Source organism: Uranotaenia lowii, chromosome 2, assembly GCF_029784155.1.
Source record: "Uranotaenia lowii strain MFRU-FL chromosome 2, ASM2978415v1, whole genome shotgun sequence".
Taxonomy (NCBI): Eukaryota; Metazoa; Arthropoda; class Insecta; order Diptera; family Culicidae; genus Uranotaenia; species Uranotaenia lowii.
Window position 1 is genome coordinate 323,060,876 of NC_073692.1, and position 21,076 is coordinate 323,081,951.

The 21,076-nt window shown below is 35.0% G+C and overlaps 1 protein-coding gene across 3 annotated transcripts in view; it reads left to right on the forward strand.

Annotated features, from left to right (window-relative positions):
• The window catches only part of LOC129748728 (probable serine/threonine-protein kinase DDB_G0282963), a 366,662-nt gene that overhangs the window by 325,893 nt on the left and 19,693 nt on the right, over positions 1-21,076 (forward strand). For all 3 annotated transcript variants that reach the window (XM_055743422.1, XM_055743423.1, XM_055743424.1), the window contains one exon: positions 14,479-14,569. In XM_055743422.1, coding sequence (XP_055599397.1) covers positions 14,479-14,569 — 91 coding nt within the window. The remainder of the gene's footprint in view (positions 1-14,478; positions 14,570-21,076) is intronic.

A 21,076-nucleotide genomic window follows, 5' to 3' on the forward strand; every position in this document is an offset into this window, starting at 1 on the left:
TATGGACCTGTTTTAGATAATTGACTAAATCAATCCGAAAAAATTTAAAAATTCATAAACTACCAACTTTTACAGAAAATTTACTTACAAGTTGAGAGCTTAAAATCAGTAGTAAATAGAAAAAAAAATATTTTCGATATAAACTTTTCATAAAAAGATAGCCTTATTTATAACCTTTAATTTGATGTATAACACTTAATGATCGCAAGAGTGCTAGCAAAGTTATTCAAATATCTATGCAACAAATTTGATTTGATAAAATATTTTTCATTCAAGTTTGCTCCACACCAACTTGTGCACAAGAAAGGATATTTTTTTCAATCAAGTACCCCATGACGGGGCCAGGAGTTAAAAAAGGCGCGCGCTTTGATCAAGTTGTAAGCAAGTCCTCTTGATGCCACGTTTTGCAGGTTGCATGATGCTAAAACTTGAATGGAGACAACATTATGATTCAAAGAATGTGATGTGAATGTTCGAATATCTTTGCTTGTACTGTTGCGATAATTAAGTGTTATACATCAAATTGAAGGTTATAAATAAGGCTATCTTTTTATGAAAATTTTATATCGAAAATATTTTTTCTCTATTTACTACTGATTTTAAGCTCTTAACTTGTAAGTAAATTTTCTGTAAAAGTTGGTAGTTTATGAATTTTTAAATTTTTTCGGTTTGATTTAGTCAATTATCTAAAACAGGTCCATACGAATGCTTGTCATACCAATCACCGAGCACTATAAAATTATCATTTTATATTAACAACAGCTTGCTAGAACACATCTACGAAAATTTTCCAGAAAAATGGACTTTTTTCAATAAAACTTCTAGCGCACGCTGGAAACTTACTCAAATGGGCTCAAATTCGGCCAGAGTTCTTGAAAATAAATGAGGATCAAACCCTGTAAGTGGCGTTGTGATCAGCGAAAAAAGCCAAAAAGTGAACTAGTCTAATGCACATACTTATACGACAACACTATTCAGGGACAGAAGAATCTAATAAAGGAAAATTCTCCGGAAAATATTCTGAAAGAAAAGGCTCAACTATTATAAATTTTTACGATATGATATTTTCAAGGAATAAAAATAACGTCAGTTTAACCACTAATCACACTGACGCGAGACTTATAGAACAAAATTCCTCTCAGTTTTTGGCTAGAAGCCTCTTATCGTCGACATTGCGCAGCAGCAATTCGAGCATGAAAATTTTACTGGTATCAACATTTTCGTTCATTTTCGAGCAGTGCCGAAAACCAAAATCGAGTGTCCTGTCAGTGGTCAGTGGTTTAACTTTTAAGTTTAAATTCATCTATTCCAGCTGGATTTCAGCTGGATTAACTAACAAAATGATTGACTTTTAATTATTTAATACTGAAAACATCTAATTTTCTATTTAATTTTTTTATCCCAAAATTGAGCTGAGTACTTTTGCTTAAAACGTGTGAATGAGAATTAAATGAGGACCGAAATGTTTGCTTTGCTTCCTCAGCGTGTAGAATTGGAAAATAAGGAATCAAAACAGGAATCGCGAAATGTCAAAACCAGTGAGGCCAGGCAGTGCGTGAATCGACCTATAAAAATGTTGCTCTGAGCTACTCGCACGCAAAGCTGGCAAAATCGCTAAAAGTTGCCAAATCAACCGTTCCAAATGTAATTCAAGTGTTTGGGGAACGTTTTTCGACAGCCAGGAAGTCTGGATCGGGGGGAAATCGAAAACCGGAAGCCGCTGAGACGACAAAGAGAGTTGCCGGTAGTTTCAAGCGAACCCCCAAGGTGGCTGAAAAAAATCTGATGGCAGGGGTTAAGCGTAAGGCCCGCCAATTCGGATTTGGATAAGCGGAAGCCTAACTGAATATTTTTCCTTAATTTTATGATAATTAACTTAAAAAAGAAATTTTATTTTAATTTTTTAATTATTTATTCACCGATTTACACGCGTTTTCCCTTGACCAAATTTTGACCGTATCATCTATATATATATAAATGAATGTTTGTCTGTCTGTCTGTTCCCTATAGACTCGGAAACTACTGAACCGATCATCGTCAAAACTGGCATCTGAGGGTTTTTGAGGCCGGGGATGGTTTCTGTAATAGTCAAAACTCCATCCGACTTAAGGGAGGGGGGGCTTCCATACAAAATTTGTAGTTTTTTGAAACGAATTAAAGTCATGACATCCATTTTCTCGAGATTTTTTCTTCCTTTGGGCGGTTTGTTATTCGTCTCTATGGTCGAGGCGTCGCGAGCCAACGTCGCAAAACGATAGTAACCCAGGCATAGCATACTGATCAGTGGGAATATTTTGGCGCGTATTTCTCAACCAAGCATATTTTCTTTGAGGGGTTTGTTTTTCGTCTCCATGGGCGAGCAAACGTCGTCGCAAGAGAATAGTAACCAAAGCACACTGTTCATTGATTGCTGGAAAATTTAACAATAAGGCGCCTGTTTCTCAAACACGTGGGGGCGATATGCAACCTACATGCACGTGCACGATGCACAGCACGTGGTAATAAATGACGCCTAGATGTGACACGAATTGGTATTTTATCAATCGAATCAAAACCAATTGAAAGATTTGCAAAAATACTTCCATATTTAGTTCGTGTTAATGTAGGTAGCATTCGACTTTTCATTCAAGGAACATTAGAACATGTTCAAACGTTCAACTTTTCCTGTTCAAAAAAAAATAAAAATTATGTTTTCTTCTAGAAATTGTTACTTCGGCCCAAATACACAACTGAAACGAATTAAGAAATGAAAATGGGAGCTTTTTATTTTGAATAATTCTGAAATAACCATCGTACTTTTTGCTTACATACCAATTCAAGTACTTACTTAACATGAAAAGTGTTTTTGTGTTACATGGCTGCATAAGAGTGACTTTTGATCCGCTCCGTTTTTGAAAAGCGAGACTTTAGAACTGATATACCCTTACAGTGTTAAGAACAATATTCCCTCCTGTCAACTTACACGGTGGGGCAAGGGCAAACGTCGAACTTTTAAGAAATTCATTTTCAAAATGATTCAATATGTTGGAAAGACCAGAAGGGGTATTCCGAATGTTGAAACTGAAGCGGATATTGAAAATTCTTAAATGTCTTTGTAAATGAAGGTCATACCCTTTGAACAGCATTCGTTAAAAGTGGAGTTACAAACATAAATTTATCGAGCCGGTTAAATTTGCCTACCCTCTTCAAGCAGTGGGGGACCAAATTGAAAAAGATGGGAGAGCTCCCATGTAAATTTATGATAAAGAGCTTTTCAAAGAAGGGACCATATTTAAAATGGTTTTTTTGGGTACAGAGTACAAATTTCAGATCTTGAAAAACGAGTTTAGAGATCAAGTTTCAGTAAATAATATATACCATCTTTGAATTGCAATTAAGAACTGCAGCTCCAGCTCTCATTTCAAAGTTGTTGATTCTGAAGTATGATGAGGTTTGATTTAAAAAAAATGCTCTCTTGAATCTAAATTTGAATAAATTTTTACAAATTATGTTTATTTCCGGAAGGTGTAGCAAAGCACAACGGGTCAGCTAGTCCTTTAATAAAATTAATCGTTGTTTGGCATTAATTTCTCAGTAAGAGATCAAGAATGTTATTTCGACAGCAAAAAATTTTTTTCGCTACTTCTTTCGCGATTTAAGCAAATTGGTAAAACAATAATGTGTTTATATCAAGCTCTTCCCTCGAAAAAAAAACCCTGCATTTAATTATTCAGTGTACCTACTTAGAAAACTACAAATAAAAAATCCAAATTGTTTTCAATTATAACAGACAAAAATTTAGACGGAATTTGACGAAATATAGATAGATTTTTTACTATCGAGGTTGATTTTCTAGACGGCAGGCTATTTGTTAAATCTGGAAAATGGAAGTTCTAAATGACGATCCAAGCTACCAGAAATTCCATAGCTACGAAAAACCTTACTCAGCCCCATTATTGATCTGAACTTGGTTTTATGCAGCCTTAAATTTAAGCTCTCATCGATATTTTGAAGTTCAAAACAAGTCTAAAGAACCTTTCCTTTAATCGTAAAACGAGCAAAAAACACTCTCTATTTAAATTTCTTCCTAGGCATCAGCTCATATCACCTTATCTTGATAATTTGCTATGTTAAGTACATTATGTCGCCATGTTGCAGCGCGCCGGATCCCAAGCTTGACCAATTTTCCGAGATTTTGCTCAATTTGCTGCTCGATTGCTTTTTCCCAACATTCTACATATATCGCATCAGATGGCATATAAATCACTTTTGCAATTTTCAAGTTCACCAATGAGTAGATATGATTTACTCAAGAGTATTGGGCAGTTGGCTTGATTTAAGTTAAAATGTGACTTTGGGTTGCTTGGAGATTTTTGCAAAAAAGAGCATTACAATATTTCTTTTAGTGTGTGTTTATTGGGATTATTTGTTTAAAAAAATCGTTATCGTTTTTTACTTTTACGACTAAGTCTTCAGACGAACAAAGCCGATTAAATATTCCAAGATTTTTAACAATATTTCAGAAGAAAAAAAAAATCTAGTCTCAATAAATCCATAAGGGTTGCAATGGATGCTTGGAAAGAATGTCATAATCGAATTTTGAAAACCGATCATAATCATTTTTTAGATTGGCTAAAAGAAAAATGAAAGAAAAATTTCAGCTCAATCGGACTTGATTTAGGGGTGCCTCAAATTGCTCAAATTCACCAAAAATCATTTATTTTGAAACCAAAAAGTCAAGAGTTCAGGATTAAATAGGCCAGTTTTTCCGGGCTAGGATACCTCACCATATATCAAGGAAGATAAATCACATTGCTTGCTGTAGATGACTAATGAACAATTTGTGTCGTATAAACTTGGTTTCAAGAATTCTCAAGATTTTTCAATCGTTCTCCGGGATTTGGGTTTTCCGATATTCTTTACTCTCCAGAATTCCTGGTTGAGAATTCCTAGGATGGTCAGTATCCATTGGGCATTCCCATTAATTCCCACTTAAAGAACGCTTATATTTCATCGTCCTGATTAATCTTTAAAGTTTAGACTAGACAAAAAATATCACGAAATTGATTGCATTAAATTAAATTTTAAAAAAATTTGTATAACATCACATTCACATCCAAATTTTCTCAGAAATATCTATAAGGGGTAAAATTCATCCAAACTACACTTTTAATACCTGACCACTTGAAATTCTACGTAAATAGGATTGGTGTACATTAGACTGCCCGAAATTTGTATGAGAAATTTCAAGCTTGTGAAATGTTATGCGCTGCTAGCTTAAATTGATGCTAGGCCTAGTACAATGTCTCATGCCAAATTTCCGCCAGATCGGATCAGGGGAAGGGGTTGCTCAACGAGCCTTAAGTTTGTATGAAATTTTGGGACATTTTGTTTGGGAGGAGCACGACAATCCAGTTTTTCATGAATAGCTTAGGTCCCCTTCGGCCGATTTTTTTTTTTGAAACGGTTTTTCTATGACAAATATTTTATCAGAAGACTGCATTTCGATTCGACTTTAGATAAAAAAGTTATCAAAGTTAAAAAATGGGGTAACTTTTTTGAGGGTGATGTTCATCACTGTTAATGCTGCGTCAAAATGTTCGAGGCAGTGTCTCTCATTATCTCATTAGATAACTATTTTTTAAGCTTAATAACTTTTGTGTCTTAACTTGAATCGAAATGCAGTCTTCGGATGAAATATTTGTCATAGTTTAAGCTTTAAGAAAAACCGCTTTTAAAACAAATCGGTCGAAGGAGACTAAAGTTATTATGAAAAACTGGATTTTCGTGCTCCTCCCGAACAAAATGTCCCAAAATCCCATACAAACTTAAGGCTCGTTGAGCGACCCCTTCCCGTGATCCGATCTGACCCAAATTTGGCATGAGTCCTTGTACTAGACCTAGGATCAATTTAAGCCTGCAGCGCATAACTTTTTCAAATGTCGGGCCAATTGGAGCACTCTAGTGGACATTTTAAAAATATAGTTTCTTCTTATTGCAAGTACAGAGGTGTGCGAAAAAATAGCAGCGCCACTTGTCTCTACGCAAATTGTTTTCAACTAGAGATGTACCGAATACCGAATATTGACCTTTTCAACTATTCAGCCGAAAATTCGGTCGAATATTCTGTCGACTTTTTCATAAAAATACAATAGCGATGATTTGAATTCCCTTCTATTTCTTCCATTTTAATGTCCCTCACGAACTAAATTAGGGACAAAACAAACAAGAGTGAAAGTGAAAGAAAATTACTTGATATAAAAAGTTTTCATTGATTCACAGCAGCAGTGTTTAAATCGTATCTTAGGATTTAACAATTTTTATTATTTTGATTTTTTTTTTTTTCAATCAATTCAAAGAGAAATTTGAGAGTTTTATTCCATTTGGCAAATAATAATGAATAAATCCGAACAAAGTCCGGGAAGTTTTGAACAATATCTGGGCATCCCGGACAGATTTGACTCATCTGGAATTCTTTATTGGATCTGGAATTCTTTATTGGGTAATCAATTTGTTAGAAGTGCGCGCGCTATCTGTATATGTGAGTGCAGTTGGTCGACCATTGTTTATTTTTGATGCAAACAATGAAATTTATTATTATTATTTATTATTATTTGCCGCAGTCCGTGGCGTAGAGGATAGCTCTCCAGTCTTCTAAGCCAACGGTCATGAGATCGAATCCCGGTCACGGCATACATAGTACATTTTCTGTGGGTTGGTGGTTTTAGCATTTGTAAGATGCTAGCCATCATATCCTTGAAAGATGTACGCTTAGAGTTAAGTAAAAGGAGTCTCTTCGAGGAAACATCAGGTTTCATTGAGATTCTGTATGTGTTTGTGTTCGTTTAAAAAAAAAAATATTTCTTTTATAACTGTTAAAGGAGTTATTTGCTCACTGTGGTGTCTTCAGATGAAAGTTGCTTCATAAATTGAAATAAACAATGATATTTTTGCAGAAAATTAGATGTTGCAGACGGTAGTTTTAGACTCTATTTAAAGCTTATTTACAATTTTTAATGTTAAAAGTCATTACTAAAAAATCTTGATGCGTTTTTATGTGCTATTTTATTATTTTTGTTGAAAACAACAGAGTAACAACAGAGCTTTAAAATATGGTTTTATTTTGAAATTTCGTAAAAAATAATCAAATTTTCAAGTTTTGACAAGATCTAAAGGCCCTCAGCGCACCACCCTTTAGATATTTAAAACAAATCCCTATACCTAAAATTTTTCACTGAAAAATTAAGTTTGAAATGATTATATAGTTTTTTCAATTTTTTTTTTATATTTTATAAATTTACCAAAATCATTTGAAATTACTGATCAGAACACAAAAGTTTTCAAATTAGTAGTTCTTTTTTAAATTGATTGAATCTTAACATTCAAATAGAATCATCCTATAACTAACATGATTATATTACTCTTTTATAGGGAGAATTTATAATTTCTTGCAATTTTTTCAGACACCACTGTAAGTACATCGTAGTTCTTGCAACAATAATTATTTACTTGAACAATAAATATAAGAATCTGTTATTGATTCGTTTGAAAAATTTTTGAAGATGAAATCAATCATTGGTGTTTTAATTTTAACCCACAGATGTGAAAACATTCAAAGTATAGAGAAATTCTTTAAAAAACATTGGTTTGAAATATGAACCAGTAAATTGTTTTAATATACATAAGTCACTGTTCCGGCGAAGTCACAACAAACAGCGGCCCACAACAAATAATAATGATAAAATACGAAGACATCAATGAATTACAAACAAAATTCGAAGAAATACGAAAAAATGTTGAGTGAAATAGAAATAAGGGAATAAATTCGATGTAAATAGTACACATAAAACATGAATTTCACCAAACACAATTTCACACAACACACAACACAAAACATTGAATTGCCAACACTGCACACTCACACCATAGATTTAAGAGTGAGAAAAAAACATGACGAAAAAGTGATAAGTGAATTCCAATACTAGTGTAAAAGTGACATGTATATTTATTTATGCTTCAATAAAAATCATTTTTCAAACTTATTCGCGTGCAACGGTCATGTTTTTCTGCTACCGGAAGTTCGTTTCGTTTCGGCCTTTTGTTAGCTTCGCGATCGCTGGTCGATTGATGACCATTGTTGCTTCCTGCTTCAGCCGTTTGGGACCCAATTCCTGGAACAACAATAACGGAATCCTGCGTCCGTACAGTCACTATAAAATTATTCATATATTTCAAACAAACTTCTGGTAGCATATACAACTTTTTTTTTAAAAAAAAAACGAACACAAACACATACAAGATCTCAATGAAACTTGATGTTTCCTCGAAGAGATTCCCTTTTTCTTAATTCTAAGCGTACATCTTTCAAGGATATGATGGCTAGCATCTTACAAATGCTAAAACCACCAAACCACAGAAAGTGTACTATGTGTGCCGTGACCGGGACTCGATCTCATACCCGCTGGCTTAGATGACTGGAAGGCTATCCTCTAGTCCACGGTCGGCGGCACATAATCTTCATAAGTTGATCTCCAATCCACGGTCTTCCAAAAAATTGATCTTGAAATAATTAGCAGTTTGATTATCATACAGACTACAGTTTTAGTTAAACATAATTGAATATTTAATGGCTTATTTCTTTTTCAGGGGTCTCTACCAAAGATTGAATCTTGTAGGACTCCCAATGGATTCAGGAAATTATCCATTTACTCCAATTACTACTTTTCAAGAACGTATTCTGGATTCCAGACTAAAAACAAACACTCTTTTTGAAAAATAATGTGAATCTTTTAAGAAACGAATTTTAAGTAAAAAAAATACATTAAACTGGCACTTATCGTTACTTTTTTCTTCTTTTTATATCGATTAACAATAAGTTCGTACTTTATATATAAACACTCTTGAAATTTCAAGTATTTTTACCGGATCTACACAGAGCCTTTCCAAGGTTTATTTTCCTCAACCGAACCAAATGTTCAAAATCAACCGAAACAGTAACAGCTCATTTACACAACCAAATACCGAAGCCCGTTCGTCTGGCGTAGCTTCCGATAATTGCATTTATGCATGCTGTTTCGATATGCCAAACTTCACTCTCGATCTCGTTATCGAGTTATGCATATGTGCTGCCAGTTGCCCGCAATTTCTGACGCACTGTGTGTTTGGAAAAAGTGTGTCAATTTCGTGGAACATGTTGCATAACCGGACATTTTCTTTCAACGGAACTTGCGGATAATTCTGATCTAAAATATGTAAAATAATAAAATTTGGTCTTTATAGATAGATTGAAAATTAACATATTTTAATAAACAAACCCTTCAAACAGTCAAATGTTGTTGTTGTTGTTGTTGTTGATTTATTTGTCTCGTGGCGTAAAGGTTAACCTTTTTTAAAATTGCCACTATCGGGGTAACTTAGTACACATGGTTATTACATTTTATCATCCTAGCACTTTAACTTTTAAACTACTCTTATTTAATCCGAATACAAATTAAATTAATTACGGCTCCAAAACTCTAGACAGCCCCTCTTAAAAATTGCTTCCTGTATCGTTCGTTTTAATGTGGAAGGTAGCGAATTCCAGTGAACCACACCTCGCACGAAGAATGATTTTGAATAGGTTGATGAGTAATTCGTTGGGATGATCAGATTTTGCAACCGTTGCCCTCGGGATGACAGTAGCTTGCTGGAAAGTGTTGGCGGGTTTCCTGTTGTAATAAGCTTGCGTATAAATAAACAGGAGCGATGAGCGTACAGGTTTTCCAATGGACAGCCAATTAAGTTTTTCTGAAGGTGACTAACATGTGCGAATCTATCCAAGCCATAGACGAAGCGTACGCAGCAGTTGAGAGCCACACGAAGCCTGTTGAAACTTGTGGCACTTGGGTTCACATGCAATAGATCGCCAAACAGGAAATGAGGTAGGATTAACGCTTTAAACAGATTCAGTCGGGTGTCACGAGGAGCCAATATCGCGCTGCTTCGCAATAAACGAAGACTCGCGTACACCTTACCGCATTGTTGGTTGATTAACTTGTCCCACTGAAGATCGGTTTGGAACACGAAACCAAGATTCTGTGCACTTTCCGTCCAGTTTATAACCTGATCACCCAAAGTGATGGCTTCCAGTGGGGTCACGTTCCGTCGTCTTCCGTTGAGAAAAAGTGCTTTACTTTTTGTTGGATTGACAAGAAGTTGGTTCTGCTGGGACCATTCCTCGATACTTTTGAGATCTTCGTTGACCATGGTGATAATCTCACGTCCACAAGGACCTAAACGGCCAATATGCAGTTGAACATCGTCGGCGTAGAGTTGGATTGAACAATACTTAAGAACACCAGGCAGGTCGTTCACATGACAGCAAAAAAGAAGTGGGCCAATAACGGAGCCTTGAGGCACTCCAGAGGGTACCGCGCCACGTCCTGACTGCTGTTCCCCACAGAAAACCGTTTGAGATCTTCCTACCAAGTAGGATTCAATGAGAGTTACAGCGGAATCAGAAAAATTGAACTGCGTGCTTAGCTTGTGACAGAGTTTGTCATGTGGAATAGTGTCAAATGCCTTAGAAAAATCAAGTAGCACCAAAATGGCTGTGCCTTTTTTGTCCATCACGCGAGCTAGCTCATCATATACGTGAAGTGCGGCAGTTTTGATGCTGTGGCCCTTACGGAAACCAGCTTGGTGTGCGCTGAGGAGTTCATTTTCCGCGATAAAACTTGACATCTGTTGCTTTAATAGTTTTTCGAATGCTTTAGAAATGGCGCATAGGATACTTATTGGCCGAAGATTGCTTATTGAGCTCAAATGTGGTTTTTTCCGCAGTGGTATAATTTTGGCGTGCTTCCAAGTTGTAGGAAAAACTGACGTTTCGATGATCTGGTTAAATAAATGAGTGATTTGTCCTACTACAAATGGAAGTATGATTTTTATAAACTTAATCGGTAGACCATCAAGACCCGTTGCGTTGGATTTGACATCTCTTATGGCATTGACGACCTCCCACCATTGAACAGATCGAAAGGAGAAATTGTTTGATGAAACTCGGGATGCCCTTCTTTCGTGGATATCTGTTTCGTTTTGTACGTAATTGGACAGAAAAGTTCGATTTACTTCGTCGGGATCCAAATCGCAGATTTGGGTGGATCTCTCCTTGCCTACGCCAACGGTTTTGAGTCGCTTCCATAAAATCGAAGAAGGCAAACGACTGTCCAAGAAATTTGCGAAAAACTGTCGTTTTGCTATAAATACCAAAGAATTAACTTTGTTTCTGAGTTGTTGGAAACGACTTCGAGCCAACGCTTTGTTTGCTGTAGGAGCAAAACGCCAGTCTCTATAACTCAAATCGCGTTCCAACATTGCTTTGGCGATTTCGTCATTAAACCATGGATTGCATACCTTTCGGCGTTTACGTTTGCGCAATGGAATGCATCTGTCGTGAATCAACTGCAAGTGATTGTTGAAAAATGTTATTAATTGGTTTGGATCATCCATTTCGTAAAACTCATTCCAAGGGACACAGAAGATGTTATTTTCTAAAGCTCTGAAGTCTAAGCGCATGTAGTCACGGAACATTTCCACTTTAGGTGTGATCGTCGTATCAATATCCAATGAACCATAGATAAGGTCGTGGTGAGATAATGTTGGGAAGCTCACCTGGTTGAAACGGAGCACATTTCTATTACTGCTAGTTACAAAAAGATCCAACTGAGAGCACCCATCTGCATGGAAAAACGTAGGCTCAACACCGACGGAAGAAAGTGAAAAATTTGTGAAAACATCCTCCAGGTTCGAGCGTTTCCTACTTGGCCTTGAGAGATCTGTATTAAAATCTCCGACTAATATAATACAGCTGTAACGGATGGCATATTCTTCCAACTTATCAGAGAGAAATTGAGAACAATCATTATCCGGTGGGTTGTAAATGCACAAAACAAGTATTTTTTCTCCGCCCAAGTTTAACTCCAACCCAATACATTCAGTTTTGTCCACCGTGTTCATTGTTAGCTGTGAATTGAATACAGTTATGCATGATATATTTTGTTTTACGTAGACCAGTAGGCCGCCACCTCGCCGATAACCTCTGTCGTTCCGAAAAGTTGTGAACCCGGGAATTCCAACACTACGGTTGCTGTTTTTAGTGGACAACCAGGATTCCGTGAAACAGGCAACCGAAATTTTGGAATTTAACAAAAGCTCCTTTACTTCGTCGAATTTTGTAGAATTCCGAGCTAAGATACTCTGGGCGTTTCCATGGCAAACATTTAATTTCCCAAACGGTAATGAGGCATTCAAAACTGCACTGATGATGTGCGTTGAGGTGTGGTTGTTACAATTAAGAGTCATGTGTAATAGGGAAAGCAATTTTTAGGGGGCTGAAGGTAAGCGATTTGCAACTCTATTTTAAAACACATTCTACTACTAACAGGTTTAGAAAAACAATAACTAAAAAACGACTTGTGATCGAAAAATAACTGGGTACTTAGCTACAAATATTGTCCAAGTTGCCCCTCGTTCCGGATCGCTGCTGGTGGTCCGTCGATTGTCCGTTTCACGTAAACGACACCCATTTTCGAATACACCGAAACCAACTTCCCGGCCTTCTTCAGTTGTAGAGCAGCTGCCTTGATTTTGCGAGCCTCGATGGGAAGGTTCTCGTTGATGTAGAAACGTCGATTTGAGTCAATACCAAGATGAGAGAGCTGCAGGTCACGTTTCCGGAGATAGGCGCTGTAGAAGTCGTCTCGATTGTTCCGAAGCGCAAACTGAATCAAAATCAAGCTCTGATTTTGAGGGCCCGATTTCAGCCGTCTGACGTCAACTGTCGGTGTGTTGTTTCTAGGTAGGCCAACGTGATCCCACATTGCGGCAAAATATTCAGCGAGGTTTTCATTTGGAAGAAACGGAATCCCACTAGCAATTAGTTCGTTTCTGTTCACAATACCACCAAATTCATTGGAGATTTCTTCGACCTTCGTACCCAATGCACGCAAAGCTTCTTCGTTGCGGCTGAAACGATTCGTGCAGTCTTCTTTGATCGTGTTGACATCACGGGAAACCAGATCGAGTTTGCTATCCAATTCAGCTTTCACTGCGTCGATTTTGCCATTGATAGAATCAATACGTTCGAAAGTTTTGGTAAATTGTTCGTTTATGGCTTGAAGTACGGCTTCCAGAGTCAGAGTTTTGGCGGTTCCTTCGGTATCGTCGTCGGATCGGATTCGCTTGGCATTTGTTTTGGTTTCATTGCTGCTGATGGCTGATGATGGTGGAGTACGTGAAACCGACATAGTGCAACTTTTTGAAGTGCGTATCACTGTGCGAGAAGGACAGCAAAGAAACTATAAAGCGGGACAGTGCACTTATCGCGATGTGAACAAATAGTATAGCACACAATAGCTGATCACGGCTATACACCGTTCACGGTATATCGATGTTCGCCAATTTCGATCCACAAAGCCCCAAATGAAGTCATCACGGGGATTACAAAAGAGAGTTAATCATTCCGGTTGCTCGATTGATGTGGAAGTTGCCGCGGTAGTGTAGCCTTAATTGTGTTTCCGCAAATTTCCACACTTTCGCATGAAAGCAAAAATCTTCATTTACTCCCAGCATCAGCCATTACTTCCCTCAGTATGGAGCAGGTTGGTAATCCGATCTCATGGTAAGTTTCATTCATTGCTTTTGCTTGAACCAGCAGCTTAGCTTACACCCATTTAAGACTGACAAAAAAAATCGATTCATACGAATAAAGATGCCAAAGATGAATCAAAAATTGCCTCTTCTGAATTGGTGATGGCGGCTGACTGAGGGTACTTCAATTCGACGATTACCACAACCGGCTCTCAAGTGAAGGGATTATTTGTTTGTGTAATAGTAACAGCTGATTATGAACCCATCTTTCCTTTGTTCGATGGGAACTTACATAAGATGATAAAGTAATTAATATTTAATTCCAGGCGGAAAAATGTGTAAAATTTTCGCCCGAAACCAACGCAAACAACAAGCCACGGATGTTCAATAACATTCCTTAAACACACTTTTTTTAAGTTTACATTTGTTGATTGATTTTCTTCCAATAAAACAAAGAAATGGTAATTTGAACCATGATTTGAAGTTACTGATTTATCAATCCCAACACTCATAAAATACCAAATGAAAAAGTTTGATCAGCACTCAAATTGACTGAAACAAGCAAGGAAACCAATCGAAAATCGTATTGAGTTTAAATTTTATGACTTTGCGCTACTTTAGATTTGATTTATTTGTTATTACTGTTATGTCTCTCTAAGATTAGATTGTGTCTGGACGTTGCCTTCCGGGGACCCACTCACGTGTTGCCCCGATTCAGATCTTTATCAGATTGTTTGGAGCTGTCGGTCAACAATCGAAAGTAATTTGAATTCAAACACACGAGTGGGTTTCAATTTCCAGACAGTTGTGCAAAAACTATGTAGATCATTTTTTCCATCGTTTTGATTTTGTTTTCTTGTTTCTTTGCAGTGACATAAGTCGCGATGGACTGTCCCAATCTCACGACAGTGTGTTCTCCGAGTCGGCTGGAACGGCAAGCAGTCTTTCGATTACGCTGAAGGTAAGGATTAAAAAATCATAAACCAGAAAACTTTATGAATCAAAGCAATCAAAAGGTTTCCTTATTCAACTACGGTGAAAAAAAGTTCTGATAACGGTTTTTACGATAGCAACTTACTATCTTCTTCAGTGAGCGTTTTCGATTAATCAATCTGAGCTTTTCTTATACCGTGGTTGAATTAGAGGAAATCTTTCGATTGCTTTGATTCAGTAGAATTATTCAACCAAGAAGGCTCACAATACAAATTACAGCAAAAAACTTATTCAAAATAGAGTGTTCATTTCCCGGGAATTTTCCCATTCTTGGGAATCGGGAAATCTGTCCACCCGATTCCCGGGAAATCCAAATACATGTAAAATATATGCACTTCGATTCTTTAAATAATTTTTAATCAAATAAATAAAACTGTCAACAATGATTAATTAAAAACAGTCAAACGTTATAGACTTGAATAAGTCAAATGGAGAGTTCATCCATGCAATTAGGGGTTAATTGAAAAATATCTTTTTATTTGTTTAAGTTTTCCAACCTTTTTTCGTTTTTCTGAATATTTTATATATTTGCTCTTCATATGAAAAAAATACGATGTTGTCTTCATTTTTATGTTGTGAAATTCATCTGGCTTCCAAAGCCAGAGGGAAACAAGTGCATAAATGTTACTTTCAAGAAAACACAATCTACCTACCTGCTGCGCGATTTTTCATATATTTTTCGAAGTATTGTGGGTTTTCGTTCAATGAAAACGGTGTGAAAATACAAAAAATCTTTTTAAACTTATATATTTGAAATTAAAAAAAACACCAAATGGCTGCAAAATGTCTACTTCCACATGAATTGGCATATTCTCAATGAGTTTTGTATGACTTTATATTCAAAAAGAACAACAAGTTGGTGTTCCCAGAGGCTATCAGGCTTTCCCGGAGAAATAATTTCATACATGTCGGGAATTCCCGGGAATGAAACTATGATTCCCGGGAATCGAGAATTCCCGAATTTTTCGAATTCCGAGGAATTCCCGCCCGGGAAATTCCGGGACAGACACTCTAATTCAAAAGCGTATGCCAAATAATAAATCTATGGAAGATAAAAAAAATTACGTATAAGAGTAACGGTGTTTGGTCTTTCAAACAAAATGATTTCACAGTACTATAGGGTGTCCCAAAATTGCATAATGTTTGAAAATCTGGAGTTTCACCCAAACATACTTGTGTATGGGACCAACAAAAAAAATCATGTTTAGAGGTTCTGCAAACGCGATCTTTGATAGAAAGTTCACTATTTCAAGTTTTTATTTAAAAAAAAGTTCTGGGTCCTAAAATGTTCACAAAATTTTTAATATTTTTTTTTTAAATTTTGTATGAATTAAAAACTACACATAAAAAATAAAAGTTGAACCAAATTTTAATCAAAATTTTAAATCAGCCAGCTATTTAGAAAAAAAAATTTGTACGCAATTTTTTTATTCAATCGTTCAAAATGTGTACCCAGCGTTAATTTTTTAAATGCTGATTCCATCAAAATATGCAAACTTTTGTGCACTAAAAGTTTGCTTTACAAAATATGTTGTTTGTATCATCCTATGAAGAGCTATTTACGATTCAGTCTTTATTGTACCCAATGTTGGATAGTTTTTATTCAATCAATCATATTCGACTCAATAAATTCCTACTTTTAAATCGAAAACTTATAAAAAAAACAAGACTTAGATGATTTTAAGAAATTATCAGAAGACTATATGCCAAATTTTAGCTAAATCTGACAACGGGAAGAGATTGCACTGAATCTTAAGTGTGCGAGGGATTCTAAGTCACTGTGTTCTGAAGAAACTAAAAAAATCTGGTTTTCTTTTTTTTTTCCTTTACTAATTGATTGCCTAATTATGTTGATTTTATAAAAAATTAAAATCAAGAATAATAACAAAAAAGTTAAACAGTTCAAAGATCGCATTTTGGCCTCAAATTGTCGTATAACACGCAATGTGTACATTTTGCTCACTGGGTTGAAATGTATGTTAGTGTATAAAAGATGAAACTTTGGAATTTTTTTACTCGAAATAAAAAATTCGAAAACGCAAGCTGAAATGCTACTAAACGTATGTGAATTTTTAAGAAATTCCGATTTGTCGTCGAATTAGACCGGAGACATCTGGATAATTTGGCCCTTAGTACTCAGAAAAAAACTATCATAATTTCGTGACACTGGATTTGACAAAACAAATTTTTCAGCTGTAATATTTTTATGTAATATTTAAATATGCTATGAAGGTTTCATGAATATTGATAAAAATCTACAGGAGTTACTATTACAAATAATGTGACATTTAAAAAAAATACTATTTTAATCGGTTGCCTTTAGGAAAGATACATTTTTGTACAAAATTGCATACCTTCCACAGACATCACTCCAATAGTTTATTCGATGTTGAATGCAATTTGAAGCTTTGATTTAAAACTCATTTTTGAAAAACCGATTTACATTCGAGTGAGATATTACTATTTATTCTTCATAGGGGTAAAGGGGGAAAAGCAGATCACGTTCTTTGACCTTATCATCTGTAAATGGTCTCTTTTAAAATACTTCACTACTCGTTTAAAATACAACATTTCATTTCATTTTATGCAATTCCAATGATTTAAAATTTCATTTTACTGAAACTTACATAGAAAGCTTATTTCTGGTTAAAAAGGTCGAATAACACTTCACAGTGATGGCTCCGGACAAATCTGATGGCTAATTTGAATTTCTTAGAAAATTTCACATACGATTCGTATAGTTTCAGGCCATCAAACCTGCGGTTTCAATTTTCTTTTTGATTATAGATACAAGTTTTCCCATCATGTAGCGGAAAGTCGGGTAAGACGGACACTTTCAATATTTCGGAAATTACAATGTTTGGCACAAACCTAATGATGGGAATATGTTCGCCTCAGTCTATCAACACTTTCGAGACCTTTTGTTTATTTATAGCAAGCATGGTCCCATAAAAGTAAACAAAACAAACAAAAACTTTGAGGATCCATTATCTGATGTAATTTTCTCTCCTCATAAAATTGTTCATAACTCGCAAAATTTTCGAAGATTTCAACAGTTTTCAAAGGTAGAGTGTTAATTAGGCTTCTTTTTAACCATCTGGAGGTAAATCAGCGAATTTCGGTCAAAGGGTTTTAACAACAAACTTTTAAAAAAAAAAGTTGCTACGGCGGGTAAGTTTAAACAGGCATTTTATTTTTTTCATCAGTTTGATCCTCCAGACGCCTTCAGAACACCTTGGCAAGAAAAATTGTCGGTCGAAAAGCACTCACCATCTCAAACAGGCCATAAAAACTGTAAAAACAGGATCTCCGGTGAAAAAAGCACATTTAAAATACGGAATTCCGAAACCCCATTGTTTCGCTTCAGGACTCGGACCAGATGGTTCTATTTTGGTAGAAAAACGTTTTCAATTACTCAACTAACAAAAATATGAACTTTTAGAGCAATTTTTGTGGCAAAATGTTCCTTTTTTGAGCAGTGTCCGTTTTACCCAACCATTTTTGAATAGTGTAATTTGCAAGCATGTTTGAAATAGCTATAAAAACAGATTTGATGAAGGAAACTCACTAATTCCAATGGTAATTGCGATAGCAAACAACCTAAACTGGCCATCTGCACGAAAACTGCGATGGAAAAAGCAATATCTGATTTTCGATGGCGATTCAACCTTAGGGTGTCCGTCTTGCCCGACTTTCCCGTACTGGGTTGTTCCCTGGTAGTGTTTTTTTAAGGGAAAGTGAAAGAAAAACATATTATATTGAAAAAAATCCTAATGAATACTCTAATATCTTGAAATCTTGATGGACACCAAGTTAACTGCAGTGTAAAATTTTTTTTATCAGTTTTATTGGTTTATCTAGATAAATTATGGAAATATCTCTACATGAATAAACTGGATGGAACATGGATTTCTGATGAAAGCGGTTTAAAACCACCGATATAGAGCTTTTCTGTTGTCTGTTATTCAGTTTAATGTTTTACTTATTTATCGATTAATAACGGAATTTATCAACTGTTAAAAACCAGCACTGAAATTTAGCAATAAAATCTAATCTTCGACACTCTGCAAACAGTGCACAGTAGCCCAAAAATGAAATTTAGCGGGAAACAATTATAAGCGTATGTCCCGTATTTCGATGTTTTGACCAAACTTTTACAACAACTAAAGGCGGTCATTTTGACTGGCAAATTTATAGGGTGGTTCATAAAATTTCTGAGATCAGAAGATTTTTTCCAAACCTATTGTTGAACATAATAATTCATAAAACTTTGTCGAAGACACTCAACATCTATCTCTTGAACTGAAGGGTGGTCCTATAAAAATAAATTTCTCCTTGATATCTTTTCATGGTGATATTTAAGGTTTTTCAATTGTTTTCTTTATGCGTGAAGGCGTGCATTTTCACATTATTTTATGAGATTCACTACTCAATAGATTGAATTTAACAGCTTTTTATCGTATTTTACGATTATTTCGTATGGGGTCCCTCCCTCTCTTCAGTGCAAGGACTCAAAACTCCACAGATACGATTTTTTACTCAAAAAACTACTCTATGCCGAATTTCACATCAATCGGTTCAGTAGTTTTTGAGTTTTTGAAGAGCAAATGTACAAATTCTCTCTATTTTTTATGGAGATTTCAACGATTTCTATGTAAGTTTCATACAATGATATAACAAATTTATTAAAAACACATCTCCTTTTTTTGTAAAGATTGTAACATGAACTTTCAGATGCAATCAACGATAACATTTTTGGCATGCTCCATTTGGAGTTATTGAGGCGCTTTACAAGTAATATCGCCCCATAAATTCAAAACAAACACAAATTTTGGTACATAATCCATTTTCAACAAATGATGCGCATTAAAATAATCTAAAATGTTGCTCAATAAATGATTTTGATATAGTTTCATCATGAAAAGATACCCAGAATTTTTTTATAGGACCACCCTAACTAATTAATATGTTCTATAATATTGTAAAATAACGTAGTCTCTATTTCATCAAAGTAAGGAAATAAATTTTGGATCTCAGAAATCTTATGAACCACCATAAATTTTTTTCCAGTGAAAATGACCGCCTGTAGTTGTTGTAAAAGTTTGTCGTATAATCATACTAGTTCACAGCATTTTAAGTAAACTGAAGATCATTGAAGATACTGTTTTTTCATTGATTACTTTTTTCTTCACTAGTTGATTGCTTTCAATAAAGAATTTTCTTAAAGCTTTAATTGAGAAAAATATTCCACTTCAAGACTGCAACACGATTGTAATTGAAACAAAAAAGTTATTGGGGTTCAAAAATTGCGTTTAAGCGAAAATTCTCATTTGCAATACGTAAAAAGTTCTCATCGTGTGTTTGACGAAAAATTTTGCCTTAAATACTATTTTTGAGCCGCAATAATTTTAATTTTAAGTTCAATTGAATTGCAGTCTTTTAGTGAAATATTTGTTCCAATTTAGGCTTCAAGAAAATCATTCATAAAAAGCAATCAGCTAGTGAAGTATTTTTGGTTCCTCCCCAGAAAAATACATTAATCCTATTCATGTTTAAGACTCAAGCATCCCCTCCCCATTTGGGATGTGACCTTCTGGTAAGCTTATAATTAATTTTGACTTAGAGTAAGTGAGATTTACCATGTTTAATTCTTCCTATACTATGATTGGAACACCGCAATTCGTTAAATTATTCAAAAATGCAAAAATTACTGTTATGGTAAAGTAACCACAACTTCTTCAACTTTCAACCGATTTTGAAAAAAAAAACACTTGAAATCTTTGTTTTGAATTGATATTTAAGGTCAATAGAAAATCTGATTTTTTGAATGTTACCTTCGTGTCCAAAACATTCGCTAAAACAATTTTTTTTCTATAAAAATGCGTTTTTTTCTATTATAAAGCAACTTATTTCAACAACACTGTTGATCATACGCAAAAATGAAGTGCAAATGATCGAAAGCAAATTTATTCATCTTTAATATGCAGAAAAGAGATTTCAGGTTTATGTTATTCATTCCGAGATATTTGAACCTAAGTACATGTACTTTTTAAATTTTTCCAAATTTTATATTTGGAGCATAATTCAAGAACTGTTCTACTGAGATTCTTTTTAATATCATTTTCGGACTCAGCACCCGATTTTACATTAAAAATAAAGGTCAGCCAATAAGGTTCACGATAATTTTTTTTAAATAATGTAACTGTTTTCCGCTAAATTTTATTTCTGGACCACTGTGCTCTGTATGTAATCAAAGGAAAATGTTTTTGTCGGAATTTTTGTGTCGAAAACTTAAATTAAATGTTGAAAACTAGATCATTGAAAAGTTTTTTATAGTAAAAAGTTAAAATAATTTCGTAGACTTTAGGCCAATTGAAAAGGTCTTGATTAGAGGGAAAAGTTTGTTACACAGGACTGATCATATTTAAGTATGAAAATTCCAGTCAATGATTTTATGGAAACGCGGAGATAACAT